The sequence below is a fragment of the Cherax quadricarinatus genome, chromosome 6 (genome assembly GCF_038502225.1).
Source record: "Cherax quadricarinatus isolate ZL_2023a chromosome 6, ASM3850222v1, whole genome shotgun sequence".
Lineage (NCBI taxonomy): Eukaryota > Metazoa > Arthropoda > Malacostraca > Decapoda > Parastacidae > Cherax > Cherax quadricarinatus.
This window is the reverse complement of record NC_091297.1, coordinates 66,435,925-66,454,716: the sequence shown is the minus strand read 5'-3', so window position 1 is coordinate 66,454,716 and position 18,792 is coordinate 66,435,925. Positions and strand designations below refer to the sequence as shown.

At 40.7% G+C, this 18,792-nt stretch overlaps 1 protein-coding gene across 1 annotated transcript in view; it reads left to right on the top strand.

Moving 5' to 3' along the window:
• Ufl1 (UFM1 specific ligase 1) overlaps positions 1 to 18,792 on the top strand; it is a 229,936-nt gene that overhangs the window by 120,374 nt on the left and 90,770 nt on the right. Inside the window, exon 8 of the mRNA XM_070081817.1 lies at positions 16,145 to 16,639. Coding sequence (XP_069937918.1) covers positions 16,145 to 16,639 — 495 coding nt within the window. The remainder of the gene's footprint in view (positions 1 to 16,144; positions 16,640 to 18,792) is intronic.

Below are 18,792 nucleotides of genomic sequence, written 5' to 3'. Positions count from 1 at the left end.
GAGGGCCCAAGAAAGAAGACAGAAGAAAGAAGAAGATGATGATGACACCCCCAACCGGGGGCCACAGCCGGGTCACCATATGGAGAAGACCCGGGCCGGAAGTACCGGCAAACCTCTAATGAATGAATGAACCTCTGTTAGTGTGACTTTGTCAATGGTCCAAGTCGGACCGAAACGTCGTCGTAAGCTTCTCTCTTTTATGTGCGGGTTATTTGTGTATTGTTCCAGTCACGGTATTGTGCCTTTTTGTTATTTACACAGTTCGTTGAACATCGGCAAAAATCGAACATTTTCCCCACTTTGAACTCAGTTTCAAGGTACTTTTCGTCATGAAAGCAATCAAAATCATGTCTATTTCTGTAATATATCTTCCATTCTATCAAATGAGTCCACAAAAATGAGAATACAACCATAAAAACCATACGAAAATAGACTGCAAAGAGGCGGCTAATGGCTGAGAAGTGAACTCCATTATTTATCGTCCGTTTTTTTTATTTTTGTTGTACGTTAAGAAGCATTTTTCCATCATACATTGCCTAAGTCTCAGTGAGATAGCCCAACAAACAACTGAGAAAAAAAATATTTACCAAAAATCATGTATGGCAAGCCCAAGCCAGGTACTGGAAGTAAGTAACTTGTCTGACTATTCTGGGTTATCCTAGGTTCTCTATACATACACTGCTATGTATGATAATCTATGTAACCGTATTTGTGTATACCTGAATAAACTTGTTTACTTCTAGTCTGTCAGCTGAGTACAAGAAACCGCCCATTCACTTATTTCAACTACCCAATAAGGTGGTCAGAATTTGGCAATTTGGCCGATTTCACACAAATTTCAACAGATCCCAATTTCAAAATAGGATCCAGAATAAACACTGCAGACATTCCTGGCACTAAAATAACATTTTCTCTGTTCATTAGTGACAGCTACAGGCCCCTCTTACCATTTTGAATTTTTATTCACAAAAAAAAAAAAAATAGAAGATTTACTGTTTTGCAAACTGCTGCATTATTGTAATATAATTGTATAAATAATGTCAAGCCATTCTAGACTACGTATTGGACTGGCAGGCGGACAGGTATTGGACGGTGACGCCATTTGTTTACTCTTGAGCTTCGCTAAAGAATAGAACATTTTCGCTACTGTGAGTGCAATTTCAAGGTACTTTTCATCATGAAAGCAATCAAAATCATATCTTTTTCTGTAATATATCTTTCATTCTATCAAATGAGACTGAAGAAATGAGAATATAACCATAACAACCATACAAAAATATACCGTTAAGCGGCCGCTAATGGCTGAGAAGTGAACTCCGCTATTTATTTTCTGATTTCTTTCATTTTTGGTGTACGTGAAGAAATATCTTTCCATCATACATTGCCCAAGTTTAAATAAGATAACCGAACAAACAACTGAGAAAATAATATAATAATAATAGTAATAATAATAATAATAATAATAATAATAATACAGTATCTTTATTTACTACACGTACATGTACAAGGTATACAGGCCTAGCTGACATCAGTGACATACTACTGTATAGAAAGCCGCTTGTTATGCTGAGTATTTCAAGAAAATTAGGTCAGTGTGGCAGGATAACACCCACACTAGTCGGCTAACACCCAGGTACCCATTTACTGATGGGTAAACATAGACAACAGGTGTAAAGAAACACGCCTAATGTTTCTACCCTGGCTGGGAATCGAATATTTACCAAAAATCATATATGGCTAACCCAAGCCAGGTACTAAAAATAAGTCACGTTGACTTTTTTGGGTTATCCTAGGTTCTCTACACATATGCTGCTGTGTGTGATAATCTATATAAAGAATATAACTTTTTTGTTTCAGGTTTATGGTGCAGTACGAGTGTATATCACAGCCCTGTGCTATACTCCGTTTTCTCTAATATAAGCCACCAAGACAAGGATAGCAGAATGGTATTTGTATACCATATCCTCTTCATACCTCCGTCGAACTGCTCAGTATTATGCCAAATATTATTCATTCTGGAGTATTTAACATGTTTTATGTTATTTATATTGTTTCTTATATCATATTAGATCAAATGTGATAGGCAAATAAGCTCTAGTGTTGATATTAGCGTAATAATAAAGCATATTCTCCTGCTTCATGAGACTGAGCTCATGGCAACCGACAGTGGCTTCAAAGCCACCTTATCTTTAATGGATAATGTACTGTGTAGGTGCTTTACATAATGAGAAGCATTTCTTTTATTCATTGGAACCATGGCTAGGGCTAAAAGTAAGCAGGTTAAAACAATAAATGGAGAAAAAGAAATTGTACTGACTTGTGCAGCAAGTAGCACCACCAATCAGTACCAGCAGGTTGGTGTGGCGACCCTGGAAATTTGAAATTATGCTAGCCAAAATTAGTGCCGAATAACTGAAGGAACCGAATAACTGATTGCTGGATTTGTGAAGGCGGACCTGTATTGAATTTCTCTTTCAGATACACAAATACATTCCTAATCTTATATAACCTGTTGCTTCTGTCAGGCCTGGTTTTGTCTGAGAAGTGAAGCATACGCAATAGTAGCACAAATTAATTCACTCGCATTATATCACTGAAACCTGGGGTTGCAATCAGGCGGTGTGTTGACCAGTATGATTTCACAGTGTGCTTATACACATGTGGCATAAGCATTATTGTGGCAAAGAAAAGATACATCTCAGCCACAGTTGTCTCCTTCCACTTGTGTAGACGTGATTTTGGCGAAAGTATTGTGTTTGCCATGGTGCACTCGTAGTATCTGTTGCTTTCCCTGACAATAATTTTCATCAGGGGTTCGTCAAAGAATAACTTGAAACATTCCAGTTCACTGGCATTGTTCCCCAGTGTACAACATGGCCGTATTCCACTTTGGCTTTCATCAAACTGGTGGGGATTTGGAACAAAATTGGCAACTTGCTGCCAATCCCAGGTGTGGTCTGCTGGTGGGTACTAGACATTGACAGGCAGTTGTGGTTGTGGAGTTTGTGGTTGTGGAGGTTGTGGTTGTTGAGTTTGTGGTTGTGTAAGTTGTGGTTGTGGAGGCTGGTGTGGTGGGTGGGTGGGGGATGGTGGCCTTTGTTATAGATCAGCTGAGGCAGTGGTGTGGGTGGCAGCATGGCCCACTGCTGGTGCCTCACGGCCGGCATCGCCACTACCACCACCATGCACATTTTCCCTCCCAATTGCAACACTATCGTCTTCATTTTCACTGTCTGTTCCTGTTGTACAGCCATGGGATGTACTCCGAGATGTACTCCTCCCCCTATGTTAACGGAGTTTTTGGGTTCTTTCCGGTTCTCCCATGTATACTTTGTCGCGGCCTTTACAAGAGATAGTGTACACATCCACAAAATATTGGTCTCTGGGTCGTGCGAAGTCCTGGGATAGCATATGGCACACTACCTGAGCGCATATATCGTCGTATATACTGACGCTTCATTGGAGAATATTCCACTTCACTATCACTACTGGAACTGTTTTCAAGAGCTTGTAGTTCATATTCACTATCACTATCATCACCAGTGCTCACATCTGAGTCCGGGATTTGGGAAAATAGGAGTTTCCTCTTTGATTCTCATACAGCTGAAAGTGAGCAAGACGGCCCAGCAGCAGAGGTGGAAGGCTGAGGGTCGTTTGGGTTTCCTCGCTATTGCCGGTATCATGGTCATTAATTTCAGTCACAACCTCACCAAAACCTTGAAACTCATCTTCACTGGCACTTCCATCTGTATTAGAGCTGTCACTGGGGAACAAAGGTGTCCCAATTCGCCGAGGAGTGAGGAACTTCTTACTGTGAGGCATGGTGAACAAGGTCTACTAAAATGGCATTCCCACAATGCGTCACTGGGTCCCAGATTTTTTTTCTACCGTGCACACCGACCACACACACCCATTCTCTCACATCTAGGCCTACCAGCCTTTTCCCGCGAGATTTGAAGGCGCTAAAATTTATGCGTACTAGTACGTCAAAAACCCTGGCGTGTAAGCCGTGCTAGTACGTCGGAAACCATGAAAGGGTTAAAACAATTTACCACCTTAGATGTTTCATGGCATACCTTGTTATCGATAGTGAGTACAATGTTAGACGTATCTACTGGTTTATGGCTATACCCCAGCTGTTTTAGTTGTTGCCAGAGCTTTCTGGGGTTATACTTATACTCTTCAGTTTTTGAGCAATAGTGCTTTGCCTTTGCTCCTTTTATAAGTCTCTGCACTCTGTTCCTCACCCTTTGTAATTCATTTAGTACTGCAATATCCTGTCTGTTTGCTTTAAATCTTTTTAGCAGCTGGTCTCTGAATTTCATATTATCTAATATCTCAGTAGTCATCCAGGGTTCAGTTCTTCATTTAATCCTAACCTCTTTAACTGGTGCAATATTATCAAGGGTGGTAGTGAACATTGTTTTGAATTTTTCCCAGAAATCATTTACGTCCGTGCAACTTGTTATCTCTGTCCATTCACAATTGTGTAGCCTATTTACCAGTGTTTCTTTACTGTAGTTTCTAGTTGACCTCATTTTTATTGTCCTGTGTAGGCCCATCCTATCCCTGGTGATTTTCCTGGCACAGTAAATAATGAAATGATCACTGAGGCCTGTGGTAATGATGCCTGACTGACTAATGTTCTCAGAGCGGTTACAAAGTATGTGGTCAATTAGGGTGGCTGAGAACTGTGTGATCTGGGTTGGTGTATTAATTTGTTGAGTGTAAGTATTTAAACCTAAAATTTGCTTATACCTTTTGCATTGCCCGTTATTTTGCTGCTGATAACAGATATTGAAGTCACCCAGTATTATTGTCTTGCAGTTGTTTTCAAGTCTGGACAGTACTCTGGAAAAGTCTTCTAAGAACTGGTTTTGGGTGGGAGGGCAGTAACTAGTTCATACTAAGATGGGGTTAGTCTTGGGAAGCAGCGCTTCAAACCATAGAATCTCCAGTTTATTGTTATTTAAATCAGGTCTTGGGCTGTAAGCTAAGTCATTTTTAATGTAGGCACATACCCCACCACTCTTTCTGTTCCTATCTAAGCGTTTTATATTGTAACCTTCTATTTTGACCTTGTCGTCAGTCACCATATCATCCAACCAGGGTTCGGAGATAGATATAACTGCTGCCCTAGTTCTACTAGCTAGGATCCTAATCTCTGCCAATTTTGGAAAAAGTGATCTTGCATTGACATGAATAAAGTGAAGGCCTGTTAAAATTATTATAATCATCAATATATGGCAATGGGTCATTTGTATTAAAATTAGGTAAATCAATGTCATCATTGCTAAAGGGTAACTGTGCCAAAGTGCATTTGTTACACACAAAATGAATTCTGGCACCGTTACTATAATTGTACGTACATCCATCATGCACCCACCCCATACACATTTTACATAAGGTGCCTTTTCTGTTTTTCTTGCGTACTTTAGTTCAGTATGCAGCTGTTTGATGATGTTTGAGATAATAAGAATGGCTGTATTGTCTCAAATTGACCTATGTATGCATTACATATGGAGTTAAGGTTATCATTCCTAGCTACTAGACCGTCATTAGCACCATCATTTATCTGTCTGTTTTGCCTCTGCGCAATAGTTTGAGGTCCTGGATTAATTTGGATATCACCACTTAAAAGCGGTACAATAAGAGCTGTGTGCCACTGCTTTTGTTTGGGTATGCGGTGTTGCCATACCTTGTGGCAATAGTGGCATTTACTTTTCTGGTAGGATGGCAACTGTTGGGCTTTTACTGTCCAGGGTGCTATTACTCCATTCGCCTTTTCCAGCCCCCATGACTGATTTCTTTCTTCATGGAATTGCAGGAGAAAGATAAATATAATTATGGCAGCCTCTTCCCCCTAATGCCTGCCATTTTCACTCTTCACTCTTTTACTCATATACAACAATATTTATTTCTCTTTTCCAGTCACCAAGCAAACCCTAGTATCTGCTTTAGCAATCACCACTGAATTACTAGTAAATTTTCTACTTCAAAACTCTCTTCACTGCTCACTTTTCCTATAACTTCACAAACTCCTTTCAGTTGACCCCATATTTCACACTCCGCTTCCCGCCTCGCTTCACAGTCCGGTTTCACCTATTACACTTCTAAAACTAAATCCTTTCCATTCTGGCAGGACCAGAAAATTTTAATCAATGGTTTTATCCATCCAAATCCCCCTCAATTCCATTTATCGGGGGTTGTGTCATGTTGTTGACTCCTGACCTGGTCTGCTGTCTCAGCAATTTTTAAAAGCACTGAGGGAAGTAAATGCCACCTACAACCTGACTTTCCTTGAGTTTTATAGATAGATTTGGCATTTTCTCCTATGATTCCCTCACTGTACAGTGGTCAGCTGAATATAGGTCAGCTAATAAAACATTAACCTTGGCTGTTTAACTATTCACTTCTTTCCCACGACTGGCATTGAGTCATAAAAACCACTTGCCTCTACTCACTCCCATCTAACATGCTCACACATGCCTGCTGGATGTCCAAGCCCTTCACATACAAAACCTTTACCCCCTCCCTCCAAACTTTTCTAGGACAACCCCTACCCTGCCTTTTCCCCACTATAGATTTATACACCCTCCATGTTACCCTCTTTTGCTCTGTCCCCTCTCCTCTCTAAATGTCCTAACCACCTCAGTAACCACTCCTCAGCCCTCTGGACAATACTTTTAGTAATCTCGGTCTTCTTAATCTCCAGACTACAGTGTGGGGTGTTGAATATTATGCAGAGAAGAGTGTAGAAATTAAAAAATTAAAAAGGGCTGTATGGTCACCAAGGGTAAGGGGGGGGGGTTATTGAGGTGGTTTACCTATATAGAAGAGATGGAGAAGGATGGTTACCAAAGATGGTGTATAAGTCTTGGGTGGAAGGCAGGAGGGATAGAGGTTGTCCCAGGAATGACTGGAGGAAGAGGGTAAAAGATGCTGTAGTAACCTGAACATCCAGCTGGCGTGTGTGAGCATGTTAGGTAGGAATGAATCGGGAGAAGTGGGTTTTAATGGCAGTGCTCTTGGAGTGTGTGCAATGTAACTTTTATGAAGGGATTCTGGGAAACCTTATAGCCAGACTTGAATTCTAGAGGTGGGAAGGATAGTGCCTGCACTCTATAGGACGAGTGGGGAAGTTGCAGTCAGAGGGTAATCTGAATGTCATGTCAGTACACTTCTTTAAAGATGGCAACTGAATGAATGATAGTGAATTGTTTTTTGGGGGGGGCTTGTGTTGATGGGAGATGGTCATTGAGTTAAAAAAAAAAATAAACATTTTAGTGGTTATAGCAGTTACTACCTCTTTTTTCAAATCATTACACTCTAGCTTGGAAAGGATTTGCCACATTTGTTTTCTGATAGTTCAGGGCAGCAGATTTAATAAGCTTTCAAAAAGATATCATACCCCTCATTTTGGCTTTCTGTTGTGATAGTAGGAGAAATGTATTTCTTTTTGTAATGTTTCAGCCACTTCCTACTGATGACATGATAATGTGAAAAAGTAAACACATCCACTATCATTCATTCAATAGTTGTCTTGCCAGGAGAGTGCAGATATCACACTTGAAATATCTCTCAAGTCTGCAGCATCCTCACCCTGCTTTCAAAGTGCAGGCACTGTACTTACCACATCTAGGATTCAGGTTTGACTGACTGGTTGCCCTGAATCCCTTCATCAATGTTTTCTTGTTATCACTCCAACAGCACCTCAAGCTACAAAAACAATGCATCTCCACTCACTCCATTCTTACACTTACACACAAATTTGCTGGATGCTCAAACCCCAAGTACTTAAAATCTGATTTATCCCTCCTAAGCCTTCCTGGGATAATAAGGATAACACCTTGGTGATCCTTTTCTGCTTCATTCTCTCTTAATGCCCAAACCACCTCAGCTCTTTGAACTATACCTTTGGTAGTCTCACTCCATCTTCTAATTTCTGTACTCCCAATTCTCAGATTGTTGAGAGGATTTGGACATTTAGAGAGTATGAAGCAGAATAGGATGATCAAGAGGGTGTATAAAGCTGTGATAGATGAAAGGAGGAAGGAAGACATATACATATAAGATCATTTTTATTAATGTATGTAAGAAACACTTTAAATTTCATCTATTGATCTACAGTGTTTTAAAAAGTTCAACAGAATTAAGTTCCTGAGGAATGCAAATGCACAGCATTTATTGTAAACTCCATTGTCATGATGGAAGTTTGGTTTGGTATGGTACTGGATGATCCTTCTTTCTTCTTTAACAAATCGACTGTATCCCACCAAAGGAAAAACGAAAGTTTCTCCTTTTAAATTTAGTAATGTATGCAAGAGAAGGGGGTACTAGCCCCTTGCTCCTGGCATTTTAGTTGCCTTTTACGACATGCATGGCTTACAGAGGAAGAGTTCTGTTTCACTTCCCCATGGAGGTAAGCAGAAATAAACAAGAAGAAGAAATAGTAAGAAAATAGAAGAAAACCCAGAAGGATGTGTATATATATGCTTGTACATGCATGTGTAGTGTGACCTAAGTGTAAGTAGAAGTAGCAAGACATACCTGAAATTTTGCTTGTTCATGAGACAGAAAAAAGACACCAGGAAACCTACCATCATATAAAACAATTACAGGTTTCTGTTTTGCACTCACTTGGTAGGACAGTATTACCTCCCTGGGTGGTTCCTGTCTACCAACCTACTACCTCTGGAAGATCCGTATCTGATATTAATTTACTCTGGAATAAATCTGTGGTCTGGTGTGTGAGGTGTTTATGGAGAGTGATATGATGTCAAGGGCAATGAGTTTCTTGTTTCTTTTGTTGATGTTGCTAACCTTGTTGATTAGGTCACCAGAATGCTGAAGTTAAGCTCATGGTAATAGTGAATAATAATGGCCTCTATTGTCTACCAGATTTTAGTATTATACAGTATAGTAAAATTCCGGTTTTCATCCGGTCCGAATATCGTACAATTTGGATTTTGACCACTTTTTTTCGGCGAATTTTTATGCCGGGTTTCATACATTAACCCGGAAATCGTTCATATCAGATGCGTCCTCCTGCCCAGGGCACCGCCGCCTGACTCAGTCTGCCTCTGTCACTTGTCGAGTGAACAGTACTCTACTCATTCATCCATTGTTTTTGGTGCTTGTTTATTGAGTGCGACTGCAAAAGCCACCATGGGGCCAAAGAAAGTTCGGAGTGTCAGCCCTTTGGTAAAGAAGGTGAGAAACATGATAGATTTCAAGAAAGAGCTTGTATCAAAATATGAAAGTGGCATACATGTGGCTGAGCTTGCCAGGATGTATGGGAAATCCAAATCAACAGTCAGTTCCATCCTGGCAAAGAAAATAAAAATCAAGGAAGCTGACGTTGCAAAAGGGGGTAAATATGCTAACGAAACAGAGATCACAAACAATCGAAGATGTGGAGAAGTTGTTGGTTTGGATGAACGAAAAACATTTAGCGGGAAATAGTGTTGTGGAGGGGATAATTTGCGAAAGGGCAAGACAGTTGCATGCGGATCTTGTAAAGAAAATGTCTGGAACGAGTGCTGCTGTTAGTGAATTTAAGGCCAGCAAAGGCTGGTTCAATAGGTTCAAGAAGCGAAGTGGCATATGCCAACAAGAGTCTTCAATAAAGGTATGTAATAATGATTTAAATGTTCATTTATCCCTTAAAATTAGTGCTTTTTATTCATTTCTCATTGTTTCCTGTATGTAAAATTATAGTTATTCTCTATAAAATGTATTTTTTATTAATATTTTTGGGTATGTGGAACAGATTAATTGGATTTACATTATTTCTTATGGTAAATGTTACTTCGGTTTTCGTCTATTTCGGATTTCGACTGACCTTCTGGAACGAATTAAGGATGAAAACTGGAGTTCCACTGTACTTGGTATGATGCAGTGATGCAGTGCTTTTATTAATTTAATGCTTCTGGGTCCAATCCTACAAGGTGTGATATTTTTATAAGGATAACCAGATACACTTTAATAGTTCATGTTAAGTGCTAAACCCATGGTGGAGGCTTAATCCTCCATCTGCTGAGTGCCAGACAGATGCACTTCCTATTTGTACCCACTTGCTTGTCACCAGATACAAAAAGCACATAAGTTTTCTTTATTCAATTTGACCATTATAAGTTTAGCACTTCCCCATGGGCCAGACAAGCCAGGCTCAGAGAATAGATATACTCTCGAAATTCTTCAAAGGTGTATCAAAGGTAAAGGTAATAATAATAATAATAATGGGCTAGTAACCCCTTCTGTATAAATTACTAAAAAGAAGAACTTTATAAAATTGCGATGTTTGAATGTACATAGATGTAGTGCAGATGATAAGAAAGAAGTGATTGCAAAGGATATGAATGAAAGGAAGTTGGATGTTCTACCCCTAAACTAAACAAAGCTGAAAGGGGTAGAGGAGTTTCAGTGGGGAGAAATAAGTGGGATTAAGTCAGGAGTATCTGAGAGAGTTAGAGCTAAAGAAGGGCAAGCAATAATGTTAAAGGATCAGTTATGGAGAGAGAAGAGGAAATATAAATGTATAAATTCAAGGATTATGTGGGTTAAAATAAGGGTCGGATGTGAAAAGTGGGTCATAATAAGTGTGTATGCACCTGGAGAAGAGAAGAATGTAGAGGAGAGAGAGATTTTGGGAGATGTTAAGGGAATGTGTAGGAACTTTTGAACCAAGTGAAAGAGTAATTGTGGTAGGGGACCTAAATGCTAAAGTAGGAGAAGCATTTAGAGAGGGTGTGATAGGTAAGTTTGGGGTGCCAGGTGTAAATGATAATAGGGAGCATTTAGTTGAACTTTGTATAGAAAGTGAAGGTTTATAAATGAAAGGAGGAGGCAGTTAGGGTAAGATATAAACAACTGTTGGAGGACAGATGGGCTAGTGAGAGTATAGGCAATGGGGTAGAAGATGTATGGGGTAAGTTTAAGAATACAGTGTTAGACTGTTCAGCAGAAGTTTGTAGTTACAGGAAAGTGGGTGCAGGAGGGAAGAAGAGCAGTTGGTGGAATGATGATGTAAAGAGAGTAGTAAGAGAGAAAAAGTTAGCATATGAGAGGTTTTTACAAAGTAGAAGTGATGCAAGGAGGGAAGAGTATGTGGAGAGAGAAAGAGAGGTTAAAAGAGTGGTGAAGCATTGTGAAAAGAGAGCAAATAAGAGTGTGTGTGAGTTTTGTTATTAACAATTTTTTTAGAAAATAAGAAAAAGTCCTGGAGTGAGATTAATAAGTTGAGGAAGCCTATGAAGCAAATGGATTTGTCAGTTAAAAATAGGAGAGGAGAGTTAGTAAATGGAGAGGTACAGGTATAGGGAAGATGGAGGGAATGTTTTGAGGAATTGTTAGATATTGATGAAGATAAGGAAGCTGTGATTTCGTGTATAGGGCAAGGAGGAATAACATCTTGTAGGAGTGAGGAAGAACCAGTTGTGAGTGTGAGGAAGGTGCGTGGGACAATGAGTAGAATGAAAGGGGGTATAGCAACTGGGATTGATGGGATAAAGGTAGAAATGTTAAAAACAGGTGGGGATATAGTTTTGGAGTAGTTAGTGTTTGTATTTAATAAATGTACGGAAGATGGTAAGGTACCTAGGGATTCTCAGAGAGCATGCATAGTTCCTTTGTATAAATGCAAAGCGAACAAAAGAGAGTGTAAAAATTATAAGGGAATAAGTCTGTTGAGTCGAGGTAGTAGGTTGGTAGACAGCAACCGCCCAGGGAGGTACTACCGTCCTGCCAAGTGAGTGTAAAACGAAAGCCTGTAATTGTTTTACATGATGGTAGGATTGCTGGCGTCCTTTTTTCTGTCTCATGAACATGCAAGATTTCAGTTACGCCTTGCTACTTCTACTTACACTTAGGTCACACTGCACATACATGTACAAGCATATATATACACACCCCTCTGGGTTTTCTTCTATTTTCTTTCTAGTTCTTATTCTTGTTTATTTCTTCCTATCTCCATGGGGAAGTGGATCAGAATTCTTCCTCCGTAAGCCATGCGTGTTGTAAGAGGCGACTAAAATGCCGGGAGCAAGGGGCTAGTAACCCCTTATCCTGTATAAATTACTAAATTTAAAAAGTGAAACTTTTGTTTTTCTTTATGGGCCACCCTGCCTCGGTGGGATACGGCCGGTTTGTTGAAAGAAGAAGTCTGTTGAGTATACCTGGTGAGGTGTATGGTAGAGTTATTACTGATAGAATTATGCGTAAGACGGAGAGCAGGATAGCAGATGAACAAGGAGGCTTTACGAAAGGTAGAGGGGTGTAGATCAAGTGGTTGCATTGAAACACATAGGTGAACAATATTTAGGTAAGGGTAAAGACATTTTTGTGGCATTTATGGATTTGGAAAAGGCATATGATAGGGTGGATAGGGGGGCAGTGTGGCAGATGTTGCAAATGTATGGAATAGGAGGTAGGTGAGGCTAAGATTAGAGTATGTAGGCAAGAGGGAGATTATTTCCCAGTAAAAGTAGACCTTAGACAGGGATGTGTGATGTCACCATAGATGGAGAAGTAAGAGAAGTGAATGCTCGGGTGTTGGCAAGAGGTGTGGGGTTAAAAGATAAAGAATCGAACACAAAGTGAGAGTTGTCGCAGTTGCTCTTTGCTGATGGCACTGTTTTTGGGAGATTCTGAAGAGAAGTTGCAGAGGTTGGTTGATGAGTTTGGTAAGGTATGTAAAAGAAGGAAGTTAAGAGTGAATATAGGAAAGAGTAAGGCAGTGAGGATAACTAAAAAATTAGGTAACAGAAGATTGGATATCAGATTGGAGGGAGAGAGCAGGGAGGAGGTGAATGTGTTCAGATATCTTGGAGTGGATGTGTCAGCAGATGGGTCTGTGAAGGATGAGGTGAATCATAGAATTAATGAGTGGAAAAAAGTGAGTGGTGCACTGAGGAGTCTATGGAGACAAAGAACTTTGTCCATGGAGGCAAAGAGGGGAATGTATGAGAGTATAGTTATACCAACGTTCTTATATGGATGTGAGGCATGGGTTGTGAATGTTGCAACAAGGAGAAGGCTGGAGGCAGTGGAGATGTCATGTCTGAGGGCAATGTGTGGTGTGAATGTAATGCAGAGAATCCATAGTTTGGAGATTAGGAGGAGGTGTGGGATTACCAAAATTATTATCCAGAGGACTGAGGAAGGGTTATTGAGATGGTTTGGACATGTAGAGGGGATGGAATGAAATAGAATGACTTCGAGAGTATACAAATCTGTAGTGGAGGGAAGGCGGGGTAGTGGTAAGCCTAGGAAAGGTTGGAGGGAGGGGGTAAAGGAGGTTTTGTGTGCAAGGGTCTTGGACTTCCAGCAAGCGTGCATGAGTGTGTTAGACAGGAGTAAATGGAGACAAATAGTTTTTAGGACTTGTGTTCTATTGGAGTGTAAACAAGGTAACATTTATGAAGGGTTTCAGGGAAACCCATCCTGAAGATGGAAAGTACAGTGTCTGCACTCTGAAGGAAGGGTGTTAATGTTGCAGTATTTATAACTGTAGTGTAGGCATTGCTCTGGCCAGACAGTGATGGAAAGAATGATGATGAAAGTGTTTCTCTTTCGAACCACCCTGCCTTGGTGGGAAATGGCCGATGTGTTAATAATAAAAAGTAAAAAATAATAATACTAATACAGTGGACCCTCAAGTTTCGTCGGCATCGACTTTCGCGAAATCCGACTTTTGGCAAGTTTTTTTGGCAACATTTAGCCTCGTGGTTCGTGATTGGACTCGTGATTCGGCGACCATCTGGTACCTGTCCGCCTGTCACCGTGCACACAAAGCCAGTCTCCTGCGCCATTCACACTCAGTGTGCCATTGTTTACCAGCATGTGACCATCACCCCGCAGGTTCATACAATACATTTCATAATAATCCATTGTTTTTTGTGCTTGCAACTGCTAAATAAGTCACCATGGGCCCAAGGAAAGCTATTGCAAGCCCTTTGGTAAAGAAAGCGAGGAACATGATCGAATTCAAGAAGGAAATCATTGAAAAATATGAGAGCAGAGTGCGTGTTGCAGAACTTGCCAAGAAGTAAGGCAAACCCCATTCAACCATCACTTCGATCATGGCGAAGGGAAAGGAAATAAAGTATGCTGTTGTTGCAAAAGGGGTAGATATGCTGACAAAAAAGAAATCGCAAATCCTCGAAGAAGTGGAAAGGTTATTGTTGGTGTGGATTACCCAAAAACAGTTAGCAGGAGAAAGTATTATGCAATCGATAATATGTGAAAAGGCAAGGCAGTTGCATGATGATCTCGTAAAAAAAATGCCTGCAACAAGTGGTGATGCTTGTGATTTTAAGGCCAGCAAAGGTTGGTTTGAGAGATTTAAGAAGCGTAGTGATAAGTGTGATAAGGCATGGTTAGGCTGCCAGTTCTGACAAAAAAGCAGCTGAGAAGTTTGTACAGGAGTTTAAGGAGTGCGTAGACACTGGAGAATTCAAACCCCAACAAGTGTTTAATTGCGATGAAACAGGCCTCTTTTGGAAGAAAATGCCAAAGAGGACCTACATCACGCAAGAGGAAACGGCACTCCCAGGACACAAGCCAATGAAGGATAGGCTTACTCTCATGTTTTGTAGTAATGCTAGTGGGGATTGCAAAGTGAAGCCTTTACACTGGTGTATCGCTCTGAAAATCCCAGAGTGTTCAAGAAAAGCAGTGTCACCAAGAGTAATTTGTGTGTGATGTGGAAGGCTAACAGTAAGGCATGGGTCACAAGGGAAATTTTCCTAAACTGGTTTAATGAAGTGTTTGGCCCCAGTGTGAAGAAATGCCTCCTGGAAAATAAATTGCCACTCAAGTGCCTCCTGGTAATGGACAATGCTCTTGCTCATCCTCCAGACTTGGAAGAGCAAATAGTGGAGGAGTTTAGTTTTGTCACGGTGAAGTTCTTGCCTCCTAATACAACTCCTCTCATCCAGCCCATGGACCAGCAGATCATTTCAAACATCAAAAAATTGTACACCAAAGCAGTGTTTCAAAAGTGCTTTGAAGTGACCTCAGACACTGAACTGACCCTAAGAGAGTTCTGGAAAGATCATTTCAATATCCTCACTTGCATAAACCTTATAGGTAAGGATTGGGAAGGAGTGACTTGCAGAACTTTGAATTCTGCTTGGAGAAAATTGTGGCCAGAATGTGTACAAGAGAGAGATTTTGAAGGGTTTGGGGCTGACCCTAAGGAGCCTAAGCTAGTTGTGGAATCTATTGTGGCATTGGGGAAGTCCCTGGAGTTGGACCTGAGTGGCGAGGATGTGGAAGAGTTGGTGGAGGACCACAGGGAAGAGCTAACCACTGAAGAGATGCAAGAGCTTCATCTGCAGCAGCAAGAGATCACAGCTCAGGAAATTGCTGCAGTGGAGGAAGAGAGGTGGAGGAAGGTGCCTTCTTCAAAGATTGAGGACATTTGTGCAAAGTGGACTGAAGTGCAAACATTTATGGATGAACTTCACCCTAAGAAAGCTGTTGCAGGCCGTATTGACAACATGTACAATGACAGTGTTGTGTCCCACTTCAGACAAATCTTAAAGAAACGCCAGAAACAGTGCTCTCTGGACATATTTTGTACGACAAGGGTCCAGTGACTCTCAAGTTGTTCCCAGTGTCTTTAAAAAACAAAGAAGGAAAGTAACCTCAGATAAGGACTTGGTACCTGAAGTCCTAATGGAAGGAGATTCTCCTTCGAAACAATAGTGTACACCTTCCTCCTATCCCCTCCTCCCATCTTCCATCCACCCAGAAGTCTTCATTAAAGGTAAGTGTAATGTTGTTATTGTTTTATATATGTATGTACTTGATTTCTCATTGTTTTCAGTATGCAGATCTTTATTTAATTTGAAAAAAAATATTTTATCTTAATATTTTTGGGTGTCTGGAACGGAATAATTTTATTTCCATTATTTCTTATGGGGAAAATGGTGTCGCCATTCAGCAATTTCGTCATTCGGCAGACTCTCTGGAACGAATTAATCACGAAACTCAGGGGTCCATTGTCCTAATAATCACCCTGTCTCAGTGGGAAACAGCCAATGTGTTAAAAAAAATAATCATAATGACAATGCAGCCACTTAATAATGTTTGAACATTGTTTTCTTATATTTTGTTAGTGACACTACATTGCTTTCAGGTTGGAACTGGGAAACTGAAACAGCATGATGAAGACATGAATAAGAGTAAAAAAGATGACAGACGAAAGAAGGCAGCAACTGGCAAAGCAGGAGGTGGAACCCAGGGTCGTGAGACTAAGACTAAAGCTACCAAGAATAAATATAAAGGAAGGAAGGGACCTGCACAGGACTCTGACTCTGATGATGATACCACCACTCACCAGTCTTCCGGGCGTGATGGCAAAGTCTTACAAGTAGAGTTCCTTTCCATAGAAGATTTGCAAACTGAAATTTCAAACTTTTCTGAATTAATAGACTGTCCTGAGGAACTTGTGGAAGAGTTAGCAAATTACTTGCATCGTCCTTTAACTAAACAGTTCCAGGATGTTGCTAGAACCATCTTCTTGGCCAGTGTAGCAGTTGGAGGCGATGCACGAAGAAAGACCCACCAGCAGCTGCAGGAGAAAGTGTTGGCTTTGCTCACTGCAATCAAACTGGCAGAGAAGAGTGTTAAGGTTAGAAAAGGCAGAGTACAGTAGTTTGATTTTTTTTTTTTTTATGTATGTTATACATAAAATCAGGATATCATTAGGTGGGGCTCACAAATTTGAAAGAAGTGAATGCAGTTTGTCACCATTTATTCTTCTTCATATTTATTATTTTTTTTATTATTATCACACTGGCCGATTCCCACCAAGGCAGGGTGGCCCGAAAAAGAAAAACTTTCACCATCATTCACTCCATCACTGTCTTGCCAGAAGGGTGCTTTACACTACAGTTTTTAAACTGCAGCATTAACACCCCTCCTTCAGAGTGCAGGCACTGTACTTCCCATCTCCAGGACTCAAGTCCGGCCTGCCGGTTTCCCTGAACCCCTTCATAAATGTTACTTTGCTCACACTCCAACAGCACGTCAAGTATTAAAAACCATTTGTCTCCATTCACTCCTATCAAACACGCTCACGCATGCCTGCTGGAAGTCCAAGCCCCTCGCACACAAAACCTCCTTTACCCCCTCTCTCCAACCTTTCCTAGGCCGACCCCTACCCCGCCTTCCTTCCACTACAGACTGATACACTCTTGAAGTTATTCTGTTTCGCTCCATTCTCTCTACATGTCCGAACCACCTCAACAACCCTTCCTCAGCCCTCTGGACAACAGTTTTGGTAATCCCGCACCTCCTCCTAACTTCCAAACTACGAATTCTCTGCATTATATTCACACCACACATTGCCCTCAGACATGATATCTCCACTGCCTCCAGCCTTCTCCTCGCTGCAACATTTATCACCCATGCTTCACACCCATATAAGAGCGTTGGTAAAACTATACTCTCATACATTCCCCTCTTTGCCTCCAAGGACAAAGTTCTTTGTCTCCACAGACTCCTAAGTGCACCACTCACTCTTTTCCCCTCAGCAATTCTATGATTCACCTCATCTTTCATAGACCCATCCGCTGACACGTCCACTCCCAAATATCTGAATACATTTACCTCCTCCATACTCTCTCCCTCCAATCTGATATTCAATCTTTCATCACCTAATCTTTTTGTTATCCTCATAACCTTACTCTTTCCTGTATTCACCTTTAATTTTCTTCTTTTGCACACCCTACCAAATTTATCCACCAATCTCTGCAACTTCTCTTCAGAATCTCCCAAGAGCACAGTGTCATCAGCAAAGAGCAACTGTGACAACTCCCACTTTGTGTGTGATTCTTTATCTTTTAACTCCACGCCTCTTGCCAAGACCCTCGCATTTACTTCTCTTACAACCCCATCTATAAATATATTAAACAACCACGGTGACATCACACATCCTTGTCTAAGGCCTACTTTTACTGGGAAATAATTTCCCTCTTTCCTACATACTCTAACTTGAGCCTCACTATCCTCGTAAAAACTCTTCACTGCTTTCAGTAACCTACCTCCTACACCATACACTTGCAACATCTGCCACATTGCCCCCCTATCCACCCTGTCATACGCCTTTTCCAAATCCATAAATGCCACAAAGACCTCTTTAGCCTTATCTAAATACTGTTCACTTGTATGTTTCACTGTAAACACCTGGTCCACACACCCCCTACCTTTCCTAAAGCCTCCTTGTTCATCTGCTATCCTATTCTCCGTCTTACTCTTAATTCTTTCAATAATAACTCTACCATACACTTTACCAGGTATACTCAGCAGACTTATCCCCCTATAATTTTTGCACTCTCTTTTATCCCCTTTGCCTTTATACAAAGGAACTATGCATGCTCTCTGCCAATCCCTAGGTACCTTACCCTCTTCCATACATTTATTAAATAATTGCACCAACCACTCCAAAACTATATCCCCACCTGCTTTTAACATTTCTATCTTTATCCCATCAATCCCGGCTGCCTTACCCCCTTTCATTTTACCTACTGCCTCACGAACTTCCCCCACACTCACAACTGGCTCTTCCCCACTCCTACAAGATGTTATTCCTCCTTGTCCTATACACGAAATCACAGCTTCCCTATCTTCATCAACATTTAACAATTCCTCTTCATATTTAGTCACCTGTTATTTCTTTTTCATGGTTTGTTACTAGTTATTCATTGTTATAGTTGCAGTAATTATTCCTTCACCTTCTAAGCTTTTTTTATCAACATGGCCCCTTCCCTTTCTTTCTAGCTC